The following is a 19178-nucleotide window of genomic DNA, read 5'->3' as shown; positions in this document are numbered from 1 at the left end:
GAATCATAGGGAATAAAGGAATTGTAATGCCATCTTCTACTACACCCATCCTGTGCTGAACAGTGCTCAGCCAGACTGCAGAACCTGCCTTGCCTCTGAATTTGACATTGAATAATTGTATTTGTTCTCTCTTTTTAAAACTTCTAATGGAAATTATAGTTAGACTGGGAGACATACATCCAGCTGTTCAGCTGCATTTTATAGAGCATAAATGGAGGATAAGACCAAGCTCTGCTCTTTCCATTGAGGGACTATAAAACAGAGGAACATAGTGGCACACAGAGGAGCAAAATGGTAGGAGGGTGGGAAACAGTTACATCACCTTTGATACTGAGAGAGCCCATTTCTTTACAGTGTATTCTGCTGGGTTTACTCATTATTTATTAAAACAGCAATATGTTGTTCTTTTGCTCCTATCTTTCTTTGTGTCCCTGATCACTATTGAAACTGGGAATGGGAACACCACCACCAAATCTTCCTGGAGAAAAATCTTTTGCAGGTGCCTTCAGCAACACTGGTCAGATGCTAGACTGCCAAACTCCAAAGCATTTACTCTGATAAATCTGTTAATATTCATACTAACCTTTGTAACAGGGCACGGATTCCATTTAAAGAATTAAAAAAACCAAAGCCATTTGTCACATTTTTGACTGCTGTCTGTAACCCTGAAAATGTTGTCCATCTTTTCAGCTCTACGCAATGTGATTAACAGTTCCTCCTTTTTTCTTTCTCTTCTCTTGGGGAAAAATAGCTGACGAAGTGGAAAGACTGGCTGCAATGCGTTCCGACTCACTAGTACCAGGAACCCACACTCCTCCAATCAGGAGAAGAAGTAAGTTTGCCAATATAGGAAGAATTTTCAAGCCATGGAAATGGAGGAAGAAGAAGAGCGAAAAGTTCAAACATACTTCTGCAGGTAATACAAATGTATTGGCTACCTGTTTTGCAAATTATTTGTTCAAATGGGCTGAAAACAGTAAAGTCATTAGTAACTGAGGCACAAATTACGATCAATGTAAAAATTATAACTTTGTTGGAAATGTCCTCCAGATTCTAAAACGTGTATTGCTTTGTTGCTGATCATTTTTGTGTGACACATTGGAAAAATAAGGCAACAATTTTGAAGTTCCAAAACTTCCCAGAGCTGTTTGACAACCTCTGATATGAGCAAAGCTCTGAAAAAGCAAGTAACCAAATGAAGTCATGCTGACTACTTTTCAATGAGAAACATAGTGGGAGGGAAGTCAAGGTAACTGGAAAAATGGAGAGAGAACATCAGTGGAGAATGAAGTCATATTCAAATGCTGCGAAAGCTTTTTCACAAATAATGAAGCATTAGAATAATTGGGGAATAAATACTTGATAATTTTTCTTCTATATAACTGATGCAGGGTGACCAGCCGTCCTGTATTGGGCAGGACAGTCCCATATTTTGGATGACAAAAACATATCCTGACTTATTTTTTAAAAGAGATGAATCGTCCTGTATTTGCCCCCTCCACACACACACCTTTTCCGCCAGCAGCTGCACAGGCACAGCTGCTGGCGGAAGTCACTTGCCCAAGCCTCGGCAGCTGTCCCTTCCCGGGGGCTCAGGGAGCGCTGACAGTGGTGGCTTGCCTGGGGCTGTGGGGCAGAGCCAGTGTCTGTGGCTTCTCCGGGCTCCCAGGGGCTGCTGCTACCCTGGGGCTTCCGGGGAGCACTGGCAGCTTGCCACCTCCTTCCCAGCTTGACAGAGCCGGGAGGAGACACCCTTCCCCCCGATATCTCCCTGTCCTGTATGTGGGACGAGGAGATATGGTCGCTCTAAATTGATGTGATGATAATTTCTTCATTGCACTGGACTGGAAAGGCCAACGTCCCTTCTTCTGAGTCAAGCAAGGCTCTTGTATCTCCATGCCATTCTGATTCCTCTCTTGAACATTCTTTAAAGAAAAGTATTGAAAATTGCAAAAGCATGTTTTTTGTGTCAGAGATGGGACTGAGCCAGCATCCCAGATCCAAATGCTAATTTTGAGAAAGTGTACCTCTGGGTGAGAACTCAGACCCTTCTCCACTGTATCTCTATGAACATATTCTGTGCTGCCCCTACAATGACAGATAATGTTAGTTAATAGAGAAGGTTCAACAAATCTTGAATCTGGGATGGCTGTGGCAAAATGAGAAGTGTCACCTTGTGCCTTTTTATGAAACCAAAACCGGAAACAGTAATATGGCTCTCTCAACTTCAGGTGCCAAGGGGGATTCTGGATATAACACACTTCTCTTCTGACCTGTCTACAACATGGTGAAAGATAGTTGTGTAAACAAGACTTAACTGTGCATCTGTGACCCTTGCTTGGGGGAGTGGTCCTTACTCACCAACAAGCAGCATTTAATTAAGTGGGAATTCTCACATGAGTGTGAGGTAATTGTACAAGTCAGAGCTTAGAGGAGAAGAGCCTGAAACCACTCTTCAATTACATGGCTTTACAATTTTTGCCAGGTGTGACAGGCAGAGACAAATGAATTGGAGTAAGGGTCTGTATTGCTCGGAGTAACTCTTTTCTTTTCTTGATAATTGTTGAAGTGACATGATTTTGCAAAACAAGGAGCTTGTAATGCAAGTTCTGTCAGTCATTGTGGTAGTTTTCTGTATCACAATTTCATATAGCTCTTTTGAAGCAATTTACTAAACTATGTTAGTAACCACACAGAGAATAAGTCCACTGTAAATATATATATTTCCTTTCCTCTCTTTTTGCAGAATAAAGCCATCACAAGTAGATTCTCCATTGATGATAAGAGAGACTTATCTAGTGTCTGATACCTTGAATTTCACCAGGGTGATCCCTTTAATATTTATAGTAAATCAAAAGACAAACATTTGAAATAGTATAAAAAGAGCCAGTAAGCAACTTCCTATTAGAAATTGTGTCTGGTGCATTGATAAATGTGACTTTAAAAAAACAAAAAGGGCCATTAATCTTCTAGAGAAATCCACTCCAGCTTTTCACAAAATGACTAGTTCTTTTTAAAAAAAAAAAAAAAAAAATGTTGCTATGCCTCTTCTAGTTTCAATAATAGAATCAAATATTTTCAATGTCCAAATTTTTGGTAGATTGTTATGGACCAAATCCTTTTGTCCCCTTACTGTGTCCCAGCTTCCATTGAGGTGAAAAGATGTTTTGCCTTTTAAAAGAAAAAACAAAACTGATTTTTTAGAACTAATATTTGGCTCAGTTCGAGGTATCCACAGCCAATCACTTATGTCTGTTTTTGCATTTATTTACATTTCAAAATTCTTGCCAAAGGATTTCTATCCAAAGAACTGAGATTCCTCAAAATATCTTTAAATGTGCAATAAGTAGAAGTTACTTTTGTTAACAGATTCATGGTAGGATTAGATAAATACAGACATTCAAGCTTGAATTTTATAGAGGCTTCCTAAGCACACCATTATTTCCCTTGAGGTGCTTTTCTGTCACGGTCCCTTATCTTCATTGCTAAGATAGATCTAGGAATCAAAAGTGATCACAATGCGTCTATACTAATGGACCTGCTCCTTTTCGCTCATGCAACAGAGGCTCATGTTTTTTTGATCTAGAGGTCTTTCATTGCAGATGACCAATCCAAGGACATCATTATAGTTCCCATAGTTTAAAAAGAAAGTCAAAGAGAACATAAAGACCAGATTGTTCGAAACAGACTCTTCGATCCAATCTTCAGATCCAAATCAGGATTTCAGCTGACACACGAATTTGCATGACGCAAACATTGAGAGAGTGATAAATAACAAAGAAAATAAGTCCTTTCCCCTCCACAGTTCCCTCCCACCCAAAGTGGGGGCCCACCTACCAGACCCATCCTGGCTATGCCAGTAATGCACACCACAAGTTTTAAAATGAACGGCACTGAGGCGATTTTCAAAACAACATCCAGCAAGTTCTAGTAGCAGTAATAAGCTTCTTCTATGCCCACCTCTTGGAGCACAGGTCACTGACTACCATTTGCCAGCGTCCCCATAGACAAAACTTCCCAGAGCAAGTTTCTCTCAACAGCTGGAATATAAAACCCTTTATAGTAGAAATTGCTGCTAGAATTTCCGTGAAAGACCTGTTATCATGCTGGAAATAAATATTTATAGCAGAGCCATAGTAGAAACTTATCAAATGAAATTAAATTTGACCACACTGTGACTACAGCATGAGGCACTGAAGGCCTTTGGCATCTATCAGTTGCATGCAGTTGACAGTCATAGCTAGAAGCATAATAAAATTCTAAATGGCAAGATTGTAACACTTGACGTGGATGTTTCTTTTAATCTACAAGGAGTGATCTGTCTGATGGCTAAGGATAAGTTTTTTTTCCATTAATATTTTTTGTAAAAATCACAGACCAAGGGCAACAAGCAAAAGTGCGTGGAAGCCTGTAACCTGCCCTCGACTTTTACTTAAAGTATCCTGTGGGAGGACGAACTGTCAGAGCCCCTTTGGGCGATGGCCACTGGTTGCTGCTCCAGCCCCAGGGACTGATCATCAGCTCCCCGGAACTGCTGCTCCTGCTCCATCCCCCAGGTCATTGACACATCCCCAGTACCACTCCTGCACCAGCCCTGCCATCACTCCTGAGCAGGAGTTGACAGGTGCTTCAGCCCACAGCTGCAGCAAGCTGATGCTGAAGAAGTCATGGACTCTGTTAACTTCATGACAAGATTCAGATCCCTACTGATGACAAAGAAAGCCAGCAATGAATCTTCACCCACTGACAAATTTCCTCTGCTGGATTATGTTTGTGCTACCTTAATTTGGCCCCCTTGTGTGGAGGTATTATGATAACAGACTTGAAGTAAATGATTACGTGCTATTTTTCTCCATTTGCTGGAACATGGCATTTAGCTGTCCAGACCAGAAAAAAATTGTTCTACAAAATATTATTCAAGTCAGTTGGATTAGTTAAATTATGTCTCCACAATCCAGTTGGCCAGCTGTGTATTTTAATTTACCAACATGTAAATAAATTGAAAGGCTTTAATTGGATAATAACAAGAACAAAGTTGGAAACTAATGAAGAAAGTGCAGTGAGAGAGGCCATTGTTTATAAGCTATATCAAGCTCACGTTATCCCAGTAGACACCTAGACACCTAACTAGCCACCTTTGCAGCTAGCTGGTCTTTTAACTCTACATCTCCTTATGGTCGAGACTTGAACTAGTAACTAGACAGTATTTTCACAGTTCTGACAGGTCCTCACCCCACAGTGCTATTTTTTGAAATAATAAATTTAGTCTTTGGCAATTCTAAGTGTCTGTGAGGACATTGTTGTTTAGCCTTAAAGTTCTGTCTGTACATTTGCAGATTCGGTTTTGACAATATAATTTTTCACTAAGATAACCCTCTTGGTTAATGAAGATAAATTCTAGTTTTAATCAACTATATGTTTCTATTTCCTTCCCTGAAATTCCATCTAATAACTGGCCAACATATTTCTTTATCATTTTTCCATGTACCTCAAATGCATACAATACTTGAGCTAATATTTTAATCATATCTTTCCCCTCCTTTCCTTCCTTCCCTGTAACTTCAGATCAGTACCCTTGGCCTTGGCATTAAAACCCTAGTTGTGTTGTGAATTTCTTACTCTGTACTCTTTCTCATCTAATTATTTTTGCTTAAATCTGATCTATTCAAGTTAAATGTAATTCTTAATTGGCATTTAAGTCACTCTTCTGCAGTTCCCTCTGCAACATAGGCTGAATGTGTGTGATGAAGAAAGTCTGCACTGATGTGATTTAGGTATCTGTGTTCACTATTGATTAAATGGGTTGAAGAGTTTGTACAAAACATTCCACTAATACATCTGAAGCCAGGTGAAACACCACTTATACCGGCCTTAATTGTACCATCAGAATGGTGTGGTGCGTTAGAGTCACTTTTGCAGAATGAAATGCAGATAGAGAAACCCAAGTTTTTTCCAGTCTTTCCAAGGTGTAGAAAGGAAAGGCATTGGATGAAAAGACCCAGATTCTCAAAAGTGGCCTTTAATTTTGAATGCATCTGGTTTTGGTTGCTTGAACTGCACTGATTTTCAGAGATGTTGAGAACTCACAATTTCACTGGATGGCACTGGCAGTTACCAGTGCTCAGTCCCTTTTGAAAATTAAACCATTAAAACAAATAAACAAACAGACAAAAAAAAACCTGTGCTTTTTAGAATCCACACTTGAAAACTGTCCCCAAAATTTTTAAGTGAGTGAACTAGGACAGACTGTGGACTCCAGGTTCCATGGAGACTTTAAAATCAAAGATCATTGTTAACCAAGTAATCAGACTACTAGCATCCCAAATGTACTGCAATAAATTATTCTACTTGTAAGGATGGGTACACAATGATACAAACATGAGAGAGAGAAAAAAATAGTGTGTTTCTGGAATTATATATTTTGCATCATTTTTAAATTTGGCATTTCAAATGGACTGAAAAATCATAACTGCTATATATATCGTGTACAGAAGATACAGCCATGCTTTTCACACTGAGGCCGATTGTAGCATTTGTCTATTTTTATCAATGAATTGCCAAAGGAGAGTTTCTAAATAAAATGGATGTTTATTCTCCTCTATAGCCCCATCTTTGTGCCTTCTTGAAATCTGCTACATAATATATTTCCTGGCTTTAAGAAACAGGCTTTGCCTAGTTGTAGTCAAAAAGCTTTTTGAGACTGTACTAACCTCCTTGCAAGCACCACACATTGCTTTAATGGGACATTTGTGAAAAGTGCCCTTAAATGCATCCCATCTTACAAGAAAGGAATGTTTAATGAGGCCATTTGGCTTTTATGCTAATTACACTTGCAGCTGCTGTGAAGATTCTACAGGGATGCCACCCCAAATAGTAATACTGCAGCGTAACTCTGCAATAATGTATTCCTGCAAAAAATAACGTAATGCAATTAATCTATTAGAGAGAGGATTTACGATACATGCTTTAAGATTTGAAAAAGAGTTACAGTGTATTGAACTATTAATATATTAATCCTCTTTTAGCAGTAAAATTAATAATACTGAAATCTCTAGTTTTTGGGAGACAGAACAAGGCTTGAAAAAGCTGATCCTCTTTTGTGACAATGTGTCCTATAGCATCAGCTGCTGTCACAGTCATACATGAACAGACAACCACCCGTAAAACAGAATTGGGTTCTTGAAGACTGGCGCTTTTATAATGTTTAATGACAGAATACACTGAGGTTTATTTTTATTTTAGATCACATCTAACATGTGGAATCTAATGACCATGCTTTGTAAGCCACTCACCTCTATTTGTGCACTTAGGCTGTGTCTACACTTGCACTCCTCTTTCAAAAGAGGAATTTTTTATGGGAAGGCGGGCTCTCTCTTATATGGGGTTTACTTTCGAAAGAGCCGTGTCTACACTGGTTTTCTTCTTTTGAAAGAAGAATATGCAAATGAGTCACCAAATATGTAAATCTGCATCTCATTTGCATTTTCAATTTCCCTGATTTCCATGCCTCTTTAGAAAGAGAAATGCAAGTGTAGAAACAACCTTAGTGTTTCTTGTGTCCCCTTATAGAAGTGGGGGAAAATAACAAGATCATTCTAAAGTAAAATGGAGTCCTGGGGGTATTATTATGTAACAGGAAAAGATGAACATTGTATGATTCCAAAACACAGATGTCCAGAGTGTTCCCTAACAGATAAGGGCTAGAAATCTGGCTGATGGCCACATTTTATCTTTATATAAAGGATGAGGACAAAACTTATCAACAGGTGGAATTTACTTTTGATGACCTCATGCAGTGAGTAATTTCTAATATTCACAGCTGTATGAGTTTAATAATAAATATCTGTGTCCCTTGGGATGTAGATAAGCTTGAATCCTTGGTATTGCAGAGTTTTTGAGCTCTTTGTAGGAGGCATATGTATCCCCAGTTTAACTTCCTTGCATTTCTTGGAGTTATACTAGAGAAGAACCTGGCCCTTAGATTCTAGAGTAATGAAATGTAAATATTACAGTGGTATTTAAAAGGAATGGTATGTTAACATCTAAAAGAGAAAGCTGTTAGATGTCTTCAAGTATTGATGTTGAGGGAGTTTTATTTCTGTTGGGAGTCCTACTCTCAACCATCATTTCCAAGAGTGGGATCAATTAAGCAGGATCCCTCAGACTGGAGTGACAGTACAGGTTGAACCTCTCTTGTCCATCGTCCTCGGGACCTTACCAGTGCCAGACAAGAGAATTTGCTGACCCATGGGAGGCTGATACTGTTTAGCCCATTACCAACACTTTCGCTGCTTACGGGGCTCTTATAAGACATTTAGGGGTGAATTAGAGCTAAATAACAGCACAGAGCACTTAGAGCTAGGACTGATGGCTGTAAACAAACTTGATGGCACCACAGGAAACTTGGCCACAACCACGATAAGTGGTCATCTAGCTAACTAAAATAAATCATTCTGGATTATGGATGTTGCCAGATGAGAGAGTTTTATATTAGAGAGATTCAGCCTGTACATTGAGTACTATTGTATCAGTGACCTGCTGCACATCTGACCCACATTTTATTTTTGCTACTTGCTATAGTATTGTGAGCACATAGTTCAGTGGCTCGAGTCTCATAGGTTCTTTTAATTACTATAGTGGCTGCTTGATATTTGGCAATCTTTGAACCATAGCAAAAGTGCCAATTGAGTAAAAAGATTGTGAATATGAATTAAAAACCCGCTGAAAATGTGACCAGTAAATATGAGTAACCCAGACAAAGAAATAGCTCAATTGATTTCAGCCTAGGTTTGCCTGCTGGAGGATTGCAAACCTACATGGATGGATGGCTGTATTGCATAAGAAATTGTTGGCAGAAAGGGAATTAAATTTACAAAGAAGGGTTCAAAATGGAAGAAAATCAGAAGATGAATAAGAATCAGCCATGGCCTACCATGTAGTAATGCCGGCGGTGAGAATTTGTCTCTTCTTAGGAAACGTAGTCTAAGAGCTACAAATTCGAAAAGTGCAGAGTATAACCATATCATATATCTGCTTTAAGTGGAAATTAGGGATGGTTTCTAAAGGCCAAATTCAGTGAAAGCTGCAGCCTGTTAGTTTGGGACTTAATTTGAAAAGTGAACAAAGATACAGTGATTAGAGCAGAAAATGAAAACATGAGCGTGCAAGGGTGTCTTCCAAGCTCTGCTGCTGATCTGATTCACAGTCCTGGTGAAGTTAATCGGTGTACTGTGGGGCTAAAGTTGTGCTTCACTAACTCTGGCAATTTTATCAGCAGTCTCTCAATATTTGTTATTTTTCCTTAAGGATTTCAGTTCTATGGAATCAAGTGATTAGGTGAGTCTCATTAAAAAAAAAAAAAACCTCATCCTTTGTGATTTCAGGTCAAATAGCTAGAAAATGTGAAACAAGTGTACCTTAAGACTCTATAAGAAGGCAGACAACAAGGGCCCAAACTTGGTGGTGGTTTTTTGTTTTTCTTTTTTTTAAATCATTATTTTCAAGCCGATTTTATGCTCTTTCAGGCCTGACTCTTAATATTTGGACTTTAGGGTTGGCAATACTAAAATCAGTTAATGATGGTATTGGGTCCACACTGTGGTATGTATTTTAAGAGCCATAGAGATAGTTGCTGGTAATATTCACAGTGGTTTATATTGATTTGTATGCATTGACACAATTAATCCTTTTGTGAAATGTATCTACGTAGTGTAGTGTTTACAGGATGTGCTTTAGAAAGGAGCAACTGCAAAAAACTCAGTGACAGCTGAACCTTATTAATTATATTTCTTCAAACTGTTTGGAATGTGGCATTTGATACTAAAGATCTGACCCTGCAACTGGATGCTCACATTAAGCTTTGGTTGCAGGGTTGGGGTCTGAGCTTCTCTTTGGGTGCATCTACACTGGGAACTAACTTCAAAGTTAACTTTGACGTTAGGCACTACATTGAAGTAGCCAGCAGAGAGTCTACACACATTTTTCCCTTACTTTGAAGTAGGGAGCCCAAATTTGAAGTCCTTACTCCATTCCTGGGAATGGAGTAGTGCCCTACTTGGAAGTGTAACTTCCAAGCAGGGTGTGTGTAGATGCTGAGCTTCAAAGTAAGCAACTTTGAAATTATTTTGTAGTGTAGACACAGCCTTTGAGTTTTAAATATTGCAAGTAACACTGTGCCTCTTCACCTGTTTCAGAGTTCTATGTTGTTCTCTAAAATCAATTACGCATTTAGTCAGCAACTAGTCTGTTTACTGCAGCACAGTCTAAATTCAGCTTTTCACTAATGCAAAATTGCAATCACTTTTTCAGGTTAACCAGTGTTATGGTTTACAAGTGTAAAAAAAACATTACTACAGTGTTCAGATGCACCAGTGGCTCTTGGGTCTCAAATTCTCCTCATTAATTCTTCAATTAAAAGCAGCACAGGGCTGACAGCTGGAAATGCTGGCAATGCATAGATAAGGAATGCTCTGAACAAGGGCCAAACAGACCCCAAACTGCTGCTGCTTCGTGGTGTCATGTGGATGTGCTGAAAATCCCTCACACAAAGCCTGATTGTATAATGTATATGTATTTATGGATATGTAGTAACTGGCCACATGGCAAGTGACTTTTCCAAAGTGGATGTCTTTAGGGGGATTTCATTTTACAATTTTAATAATCAGCATGAATTATTTTCAGCAGCCCATTTTGGAGGATTTTTTCCCAGTGGATGGAGATGATTTTAAGATTGGTGCAGTGTAATATTTATGTGCCTGGTGCTCAAAATATCTGGCTGCCCAAACAGGAGCACAACAGCTCATTGGGGCAATAGTAATAATAGCTCTGGAAGCTAAGGGATTTAGTTCAGTCCAGGCCAGTGTTTGCTAACCTACAGATCAATTCTTGTGCTGAAGGTTTTTGTGAGTGGTACTGGAGGCACTGCCTCAGATTGCAGACTTCTATGCTGAGTTTTTATTCTGCCACTGGCCAGCTCTATTTAATCTCCTTGAGATTTTGGTACGGCTACTCATCTCTTCTGTCTGAAAGTAATTGAGTAAGGATGAGGTCTTGGATCCCTAACCCAGGAATGGAGTATATAGTATGGTCCCTTTCACTTAGTTGGTCTCAGTTTCTTCTGAAGATAGAGCTGGGAGCCTGCAAACCTTAAATGTTGTTAGACTGCTGGGACAGGATAGTTCATTTTGATCAAGCAATACAAAATTAAAATTATGAATTACAGTAGTGCCTTATGATCCCAACCAGGACCAAATACCTATTGTATCACACACTGTACAAGCACATAGGAAGGCATATAATTTGGTCCAAGAAGCCATAAGTATATAGTGTGTGTATATCCATTTATGTATATATACATTTATGTCTATACATATGCATGTCTATGTAAAATATCTTTCATTAGATGTCTTCATAGAAGATCACTGCACTTTCCCAATTCTGAGCAAAAATTAAGATGAATGCAAACCACTGTCTCAATCCATAGATTTATAAACTCATACCTCCTGTATGAATTCAGAAATAAGATGTAGTCAGTCACTAACAGATATGTTCACCTTCACTCTCTTTTATTCACATGTGTAATTGACAGCATGAAATGTGTTAGTTATTTCATTTACGAATGAGTAATTGTGTCTGAATATAATTTTAAGAAGTAGTTATAAAAGTGTTCTGCTTAAATGAAAGGCTTGCGAAGTGAGGACAGCTCTGGTATCAATAATATGCAAGCCAAACTTCTGTAACCTAAAATCTATAACAACAAGCAATTCTGTGGCATGTTAGAGACTATCAAATGTATTAGGTCATGGGCATTCACGTGGAAAACCCACTTCATTAGGTGGATTTGGATTTAGAAAAACAGAACCCAGGGTTTTTACAGCAGGGAGGGGGCAGGGGATGGGGGAAGTTACCTGTCACTAGTAGGACCAGTTAATGAAGCGAATGAAGTTGAATGTGTCTCATTCCAGTGAATATTAAAGGTGGGGAAATTGTCCCTGGAATGCATAAGGCAGTTATAATCTCTATTCAGACCAAGATTAAAGGTATTAAATTTGTAAATTAATTCCAATTCAGATGTCTCCCACTGTAATCCTGTGATAAAATTATTTTGTAGAAGAATGGCTACTTTTAATGACCAGGGAGGATAAAGTGATGGCTTACAGGTTTATGTGCATAATCGTTCCTGATGTCAGATTTATGTCCCTTTATTCTTTCGCACAGAAAATGTCCAGTTTGTCCAATGTACGTGGTAGTGGGGTATTGCTGGCACATGATGGCATATATTATATTACTAGATGTGCAGCGTATGAACCCCTGATGGTGTGGCTGATGTAGTTTGGTCCTGTGGTGTTGTCACGCGTATAGATAAGTGGACAGAGTTAGCAATGGGGTTTACTGCAGGGATAGGTTCCTGGGTTAGTGACTCTGTGGTGTGGAGTATGGCTGCTGGTGAATATTTTCTTGAGGGTGGGAGGCTGTCTATTGGTGAAGACTCATCTGTCTCCCAAGGTCTGTGAAAGTGAAGGATCATTTTCCATCTTGGAATTAGCTCCCCTTCCTGCCCCCACCCCCCTCCGCCCCCCAGAATTGTCAGTAATGTGCTAGCATATAGTCAGCTATTAATGAGACACCAAGTAGACTTCTCTGGTGTTCATAGTTGACTCTTGATCAAAATCTGTCATTTGGACTTAATTGGTCCAAATTCTGGTCTCAGTTTAAAGGGTATAAAACTGGATGAACTCCAGTGATGATGTTGGAGTTACCCTAGATTTGCACTCATGCTGGGAAGCACGCGGTTTTTGACAGAGACATCCCTCATGGAGGCTCTGTTAATGGAGATTCTTTATGTCTTGATTAGGAGGAGAACATGGAAAATGATTAAATACAGGGAGGGTTTGATCAAAACCAGTCAGATGGGAAAAAAGTTCCATTCACTTTCATTAAGGCTAAAAAGTGACAAGTCTTTAAGTGTTGTTATATACTAGAATTCTAAATAATACAATGGCTGAACTAGAGTGCCTCATATTATATGAGGATATAATAGGCATCACGGGCATCAGTGAGACAGAGTAATACCATGGTACAAAAGGACAGAATAGGCTGTGCTAACGGGGGAGTGTCACTATATGTGAAAGAAAGCACAGAATTAAATGAAGTAAAAATCTAAAACGAACCAAACCATAGCATAGAATGGTACCACAGAATCGCTATCGACAGTAATTCCATGCTATACTCATAAAAATATAGCAGTAGGGATATATGCCACCTGACCAAAATGGCTATAGGGACTGAAAAATGCTCAGGCTGATGAGAGGCTGTTAAAATTTAAAACTGAGTAATAGTTGGAGATTTCAGGCATTCCCATATTGACTGGATACATGTCACCTGAGAACTGTATGCAGAGGTAAAGTTTCTTGATACCTTAAATGACTGCTGCTTCAAGCAGCTAGTCCTGAAACCCACAAGAGGAAAGGTAATTCTTGATTTAGTCCTAAGTGGAGCATGGGATCTAGTCCTAGAGGTGAATATAGCTGGACTGCTTGAAAAGTGACCATAATATACTTAAATTTAACATTTGTATGGTAGGGAAAACCCCACAGCAGTCCAACACTGTGGCATTTAATTTCAGGGAGGGGAACCACACAAAAATGAGTGCCAAAAGTGAAATCTCTGCAACGTTTTTATAGACACACTAATAGAGGCTCAACTTGGAAAATTAAAAACATAATAAGAGAACCAAAAATTGCTACGCGTACTAAATAACAAAGTAAAAGAAGTGAGAGGCAAAAATGCATCATTTTAACGGTGCAAGGTAAATCTTAGTGAGAAAAATAGAAAGGAGCATAGACTTTGGCAAATGATGTGTAAAAATACAATTAGAAAGGCCAAAAAAGAATTTGAAGAACAATTATCCCAAGACTCAAAAAGTAATAGCAGATTATTTTAAGTACATCAGAAGCAGGAAGCCTGTGAAACACCAGCGAGGCCACTGGAAGATCAAGATGCTAAAGGAGATGCTGAACTAAATGCGTTCTCTGCATCAGTTTTCACAACTGAGGATGTGAGGGAGGTTCCCAAAGCTGAGCCATTCTTTTTAAGTGACAAATCTCAGGAATTGTCGCAGATTGAAGTATCATTAGAGGAGGTTTTGGAACAAATTGATATACAAAACAGTATGAAGTCACCAGGACAATGTGATGTTCACCCAAGAGTTCTGAAGTAACTCAAATGTGAAATTGCAGAACTAAAACTACTTCTGTACCAAATGACTGGAGGATAGCTAATGTGATGCCATTTTTAAAGGAGCTCCCAAGGTAATTCCAGCAATTACAGGCCAGTAAGTCTGACGTCACTGCTAGGCAAACTGATTGAAACTATAATAAAGAGCAAAACTGTCAGACAAATGGATGAACATGATATGCTGGGGAAGACCAGCATGTTTTCTGTAAAGGGAAATTGTGCCCAAGGCATCTGACAAACTTCCCTGGTGCCGTGAGCAAAGTTTGGGGACTGGGTCTAGGGCCCAGAATGGATAGGGCCTGAGGCAGAAGGAGTGGGGCTGGGAGCTAGTAACCCACAGCAGACCTTCAGCATGGCTGGTGCTCAGCAGCCATTTACAAGGCTAGCTGCTGTCACTGCCCTTTTAAATTGTCAAGCCCCAGGGCAATTGTCTCGTTCCCCTTCCCCCTGCCATCCCTCCCATCTGCAGGCCTGATCATGCCACACCACTCTACTAGCATTCTTCAAACGAGTCAGAAGTCATGTGGACATGAGGGATTCAGTGGATATCGTTTATTGAGATTTTCAGAAAGCATTTCACAAAGTCCCTTACCAAAGACTCTTAATCAAAGTAAGCTGCTAGGGGGAAGAGGGAAGATTATCTCACAGATTGATAACTGGTTAAAAGATAGGAGGTAAAAGGTAGAAATAAAAGGTCCATTTTCAGAATGGAGAGCGGTAACTAGAGATGTCACCCAGGGGTCTATACTGTCCTATTCAGTCGTATTCAACATATTCCTGCATCATGTGGAAAAGGGGCTAAATAGTGAGGTAGAAAAATTTGCAAATGATACAGAACTACATATTTACTTTCACCACATCAGTCACGTTTTTATAGATCTCAATCATATCCCTCCATAGTCATCTCTTTTTCCACGCTGAAAGCCACTGTTTTACTAATCTCTCCTCAGATGAAAGTTGCTCCATGCTCCTAGTCATTTTTGTAACACCTTTCTGTCCTCCTTCCAATTCCAACAAATCTTTTTGAGATGGGGCAACCATATCTGCACATAATATTCAGTATGACTACGTCTACATGGCAATTTTTTTAAACAGTTTATGCATTTAGCACTACACAAATTGCATAAATTATTTTGAAATACCTTACTCCGAACTTGGTGCCATCCAAACAAAAAGCTGTGACACTGCTAATTCAGGATACCTTTGTATCCTGAAGTAGCATGTGCCGTGTAGCCATAGCCTATACGAGCATACTGTTGATTTATACAGAAGCATTACATTTTCTGTCTTATTATCTATCCCTTTCTTAATGTTTCCCAGCATACTATTTATTTTTTGACTGCTGCTGCATATTGAGTGGCATTTTCAGAGAACTATCCAAAATGGTTCCAATATTTTTCTTGGTGGAAATAGCTAATTTAGATGGCTTCATTTTCTATGTATATTTGGCGTTATGTTTTCCTGTGTACACTACTGTACTTTGTGTTTATCCACATTAAATGTCACCTGCCATTTTGTTGCCCAGTTAACCAAGTGTTGAGAGATCATTTTGTAGCTCTTCTCGGTCTGCCATTGATATTAGTGAATTGTTCTCATTCTTAATGAATTCCCCCAGGAGCATAAAATGGATGTAGGAGTTTTAAGGCTGTTTTACACCGCCAGATTGGTGTAAAGAACCCTTATTATTAGTATTAATAATGGGACATTATAGTTGCTTATGGTGCTAATGTGATTAGAACTGGTCTAAATTTGTGGACTGAAATATTTTCCTATTAAAATGTGCTCCATGAACTGTTTACTACCTGACCTTTCTGGAAGTAGTCAGCAGCCAATATAAACCACAAATCTGATACTCCAGCCTTGTCTTGCTCTTCACTTGCTTATGAAATGATACTGAGCATATGGCTGCATATTTTTTTTTGTTAATCTAAAAATAGATCAATTCTAGGTACATTACTATTAGACTAAGGCTGCTTGGGGATTTCCTCCAATGACCCCTCTCCTGTTGACCTTGCTTATATTGGAGTTTAAATAAATTACCAAAATAATTGAAATTGACACAAATATATTGCATTATTTTGACAAACTATACAAAATTTTAAAATATTGTGCACATAATTTTTAATTTTTGGTACAAAATCTCCAAGTATTAGCTGTGCCATAGTTAAACGGGAGTAAAGTTGATGCCAAACAATAAATATGAACCTATTAAAATGAATTCCTATTTTTACCACAATACTCTATTATTAATGTATTTGTTTACTGAAAGCAGATGGACAGAACACCTTTACAGAAACATTATGGTGAAATGTTCCATCAGGAATAAATAAAACAAGCCCCTAGTAGCACATCCAATCAATCAGGTTTCCCCAGTATCTTCCTCAGGGCTGTGCAAAAACATTCAGAAGTAAATCCATGCGCATCAGAATATTGGCTGATGGGGAATATTGATTTATAAGTTTTCACAATCTTCTCTGGCCATATGGTTTACTGTAGCAGTTCCCAGTCTTCATTGCACTGTGATCCCCTTCTGACACCGACAGTTGTGCATCACCTCAGAAGGGGGGACTGAAGCCTGAGCCTGCCCAAGCCCCACCCCCTGGGTGAGAGGGCCAAACTCCAAAGTCTGCACCCCACTGCTCTGTGCAGGAAGGCCAAGGCTTACAGCCCATGGTCTTCAGCTGTAAACAGGGGGACCTGAAACCTTGGTCTCCTCTCCCAGGGCTGAAGTCTGAGGCCACCAACTTTGTCCCCAGGCAGTGGGTCTCTAGCATCAGCTTTGGCTCTGGCAAGTCTAAGCCAGCTCTGGCCAACCCCATTATAAGGAAGTCATGACCCCTCTTGGAGACCCAGCTCGCTGTTTGGGAACCACCAATTTACTGTACCTGTGAATTGGATCCAAGCCTTTAGGTCCCACTGCTGAAGTCCTTATTCAGTCCCTCAGAATGACAGTTGAGGAAAATGGAAGCTTTATCTGAGTAAGATCTGCAGGACTTCACCCTTTGAGACAACATGGCTTGTATCCAAGAATGATTTTTTGTATGTGCTTGTTTGTTCCCTTTCCAGCCTATTTTCATCCAGGAAATACAGTATATTGTCATGTTAGGCACTGTTTTTTGAAAGTGCTCACCAACATGAGTAATGTTTCTATAAACTGACAGTCAAGTGGTGAGGTGCACTTAGCTCCATGAGGTGCTATGTGATTTACATGAGCCTGTTTTTTTCCCCTCTGTTTGTGAAGAGGCTGACCATCCTATTTAGGTGCTGAGAATGGTAGAAAATGGTACTGATAACTGTTATAGCAGGAAAGCTAGAAAGAAATTAGAATTTTACAGGAAGAATAAAGTCTGCAATAATGCACACTACACTAATGTGGAGTAAAGTTTGAATCTCTGAGTAAACACTTTGGCAGGGTGGATAGAAGTCTGACTGATACCCTTACTGCTATTTTGCCCCCATATTGCTGCCATTCACGCTTGCGTGCCTCTTCCTATTGTAGCACTCCCCCTCATCCCGATGCCCCCTTCATGTGCAACCCCAGCATCTCTCCTCTTCCCAACCACTCATCTCCAATTATCTCCCTAACCCCACTTTCCATGCTGCAGCCCAGAATCCTTCTCCCTTAGTGTCCCACCTCTTCACCCCCTGATTACTTCTCCCCTCCCAGGAAGCATTCCCATATCCATTTTTCCCCCCAAGAGTTGAGGATTATCAAGTAGGTCAGAGGGCACACAGAGCTCTGGGGCTGCAGGAAAGCTGTAGTACAAGGGAAATGAAGTGCACTGGCAAAACTGGGCAGTGCCATGCCTCTCTCACCTGAACCCCCAACCTCTTTCACCTCCCCTTCCATCCATCTCATCTATACTCCTTTGTCCCTTATTCCCCCATTTCTCCACTCCCTAATTATGCCTTCCTCTCCAGGAAGCATTCACTTGTGTAAACTCCACTCATGACTCACAAGTTGCACCAACCTCCAGCCATTTAATCCAAAACTACTTTGTGTCTCCGGAGAGGGGTTGCGATTATCTAATACTTCGATTCGTTAACTGATGGGTGAATTCATGGTTACCAAGAGGTTTGTGATTCATCCAATTATTTGTGCCTCTCAGTTTAACACTACAAAATGGAGGAAGTCCTTTTGGGAGACAGGCCTGTAACTCAGGAACCTCTAAATCAAATGACTTTGAATTTGGAATGCTAAATCCACCCCACATCCCAACAAGGTACACCAGATTTTGAAGCAATTCGATTAACCGTTTGGATTTTAGAACACTTACAAGACTGAAGCTTAAAGGATATCAAATGTCAGGAATAGGAACCTTACAGCCTTTTTTCTATGTTGGTACTTGCACACTATAAAAAATGTGTATTTTCTTAAATACTGTTTGGATTCCTGAAAGAGTGTGTCGTGCATTACCATGGGTAAAATTCAACAGATGAAGATCACTTGGACCTGCATCAATTCATGTCTCTGGTGCTGGGCAAAAAAATCCGTTTGTACTTTTTCCCTGAGATTTATGTCTCTAGAAACCCTGGCGCAAATGATTCCAAATTTGCCTCTTTACCCCTACTCAGCACCCACATGAGGCTTGCCAAATTTCAAAGAAATCCAACTAATCTTATCGATTTTAGAGCACTTGGGCAGTTCAGCATTTAGCCAGATATTATGAAGGAAACTTAACCATAGCAATCTTGCTGCACCACTCTAATATAATCTGTTCTCTTTCTGTACTTGTTGAAAATTGCCTCTAATGCCAGACTATGTACATGAATGGTTTTGAAGGTTTGAAGCCCTCCACAGAAAGCATAAAACAAACAAATGGTTGGTCCTTACCACACTTGGATGCTAAAAGTATTGTATGAGTTAAGCACCCTTTTGTCTAAATGGTGACCCAAACCAACTCCCATGAATGCTAAATGTAATGTCTAGTTGAACTTGTCTG

General features: G+C 39.6%; 1 protein-coding gene across 8 annotated transcripts in view; it reads left to right on the top strand.

The window, feature by feature from the left end:
* The window catches only part of PHACTR1 (phosphatase and actin regulator 1), a 261903-nt gene that overhangs the window by 69605 nt on the left and 173120 nt on the right, over window positions 1-19178 (top strand). For all 8 annotated transcript variants that reach the window (XR_012644501.1, XM_074987675.1, XM_074987673.1 and 5 more), the window contains one exon: window positions 752-916. Coding sequence is in view for 7 of the 8 variants with exons in the window: in XM_074987675.1 (XP_074843776.1) it covers window positions 778-916 (139 nt within the window). In the remaining variant the exon portion in view is untranslated. The remainder of the gene's footprint in view (window positions 1-751; window positions 917-19178) is intronic.

Source organism: Carettochelys insculpta, chromosome 2 (genome assembly GCF_033958435.1).
Source record: "Carettochelys insculpta isolate YL-2023 chromosome 2, ASM3395843v1, whole genome shotgun sequence".
Taxonomy (NCBI): Eukaryota; Metazoa; Chordata; order Testudines; family Carettochelyidae; genus Carettochelys; species Carettochelys insculpta.
This window is presented reverse-complemented; position numbering and strand designations above follow the sequence as displayed.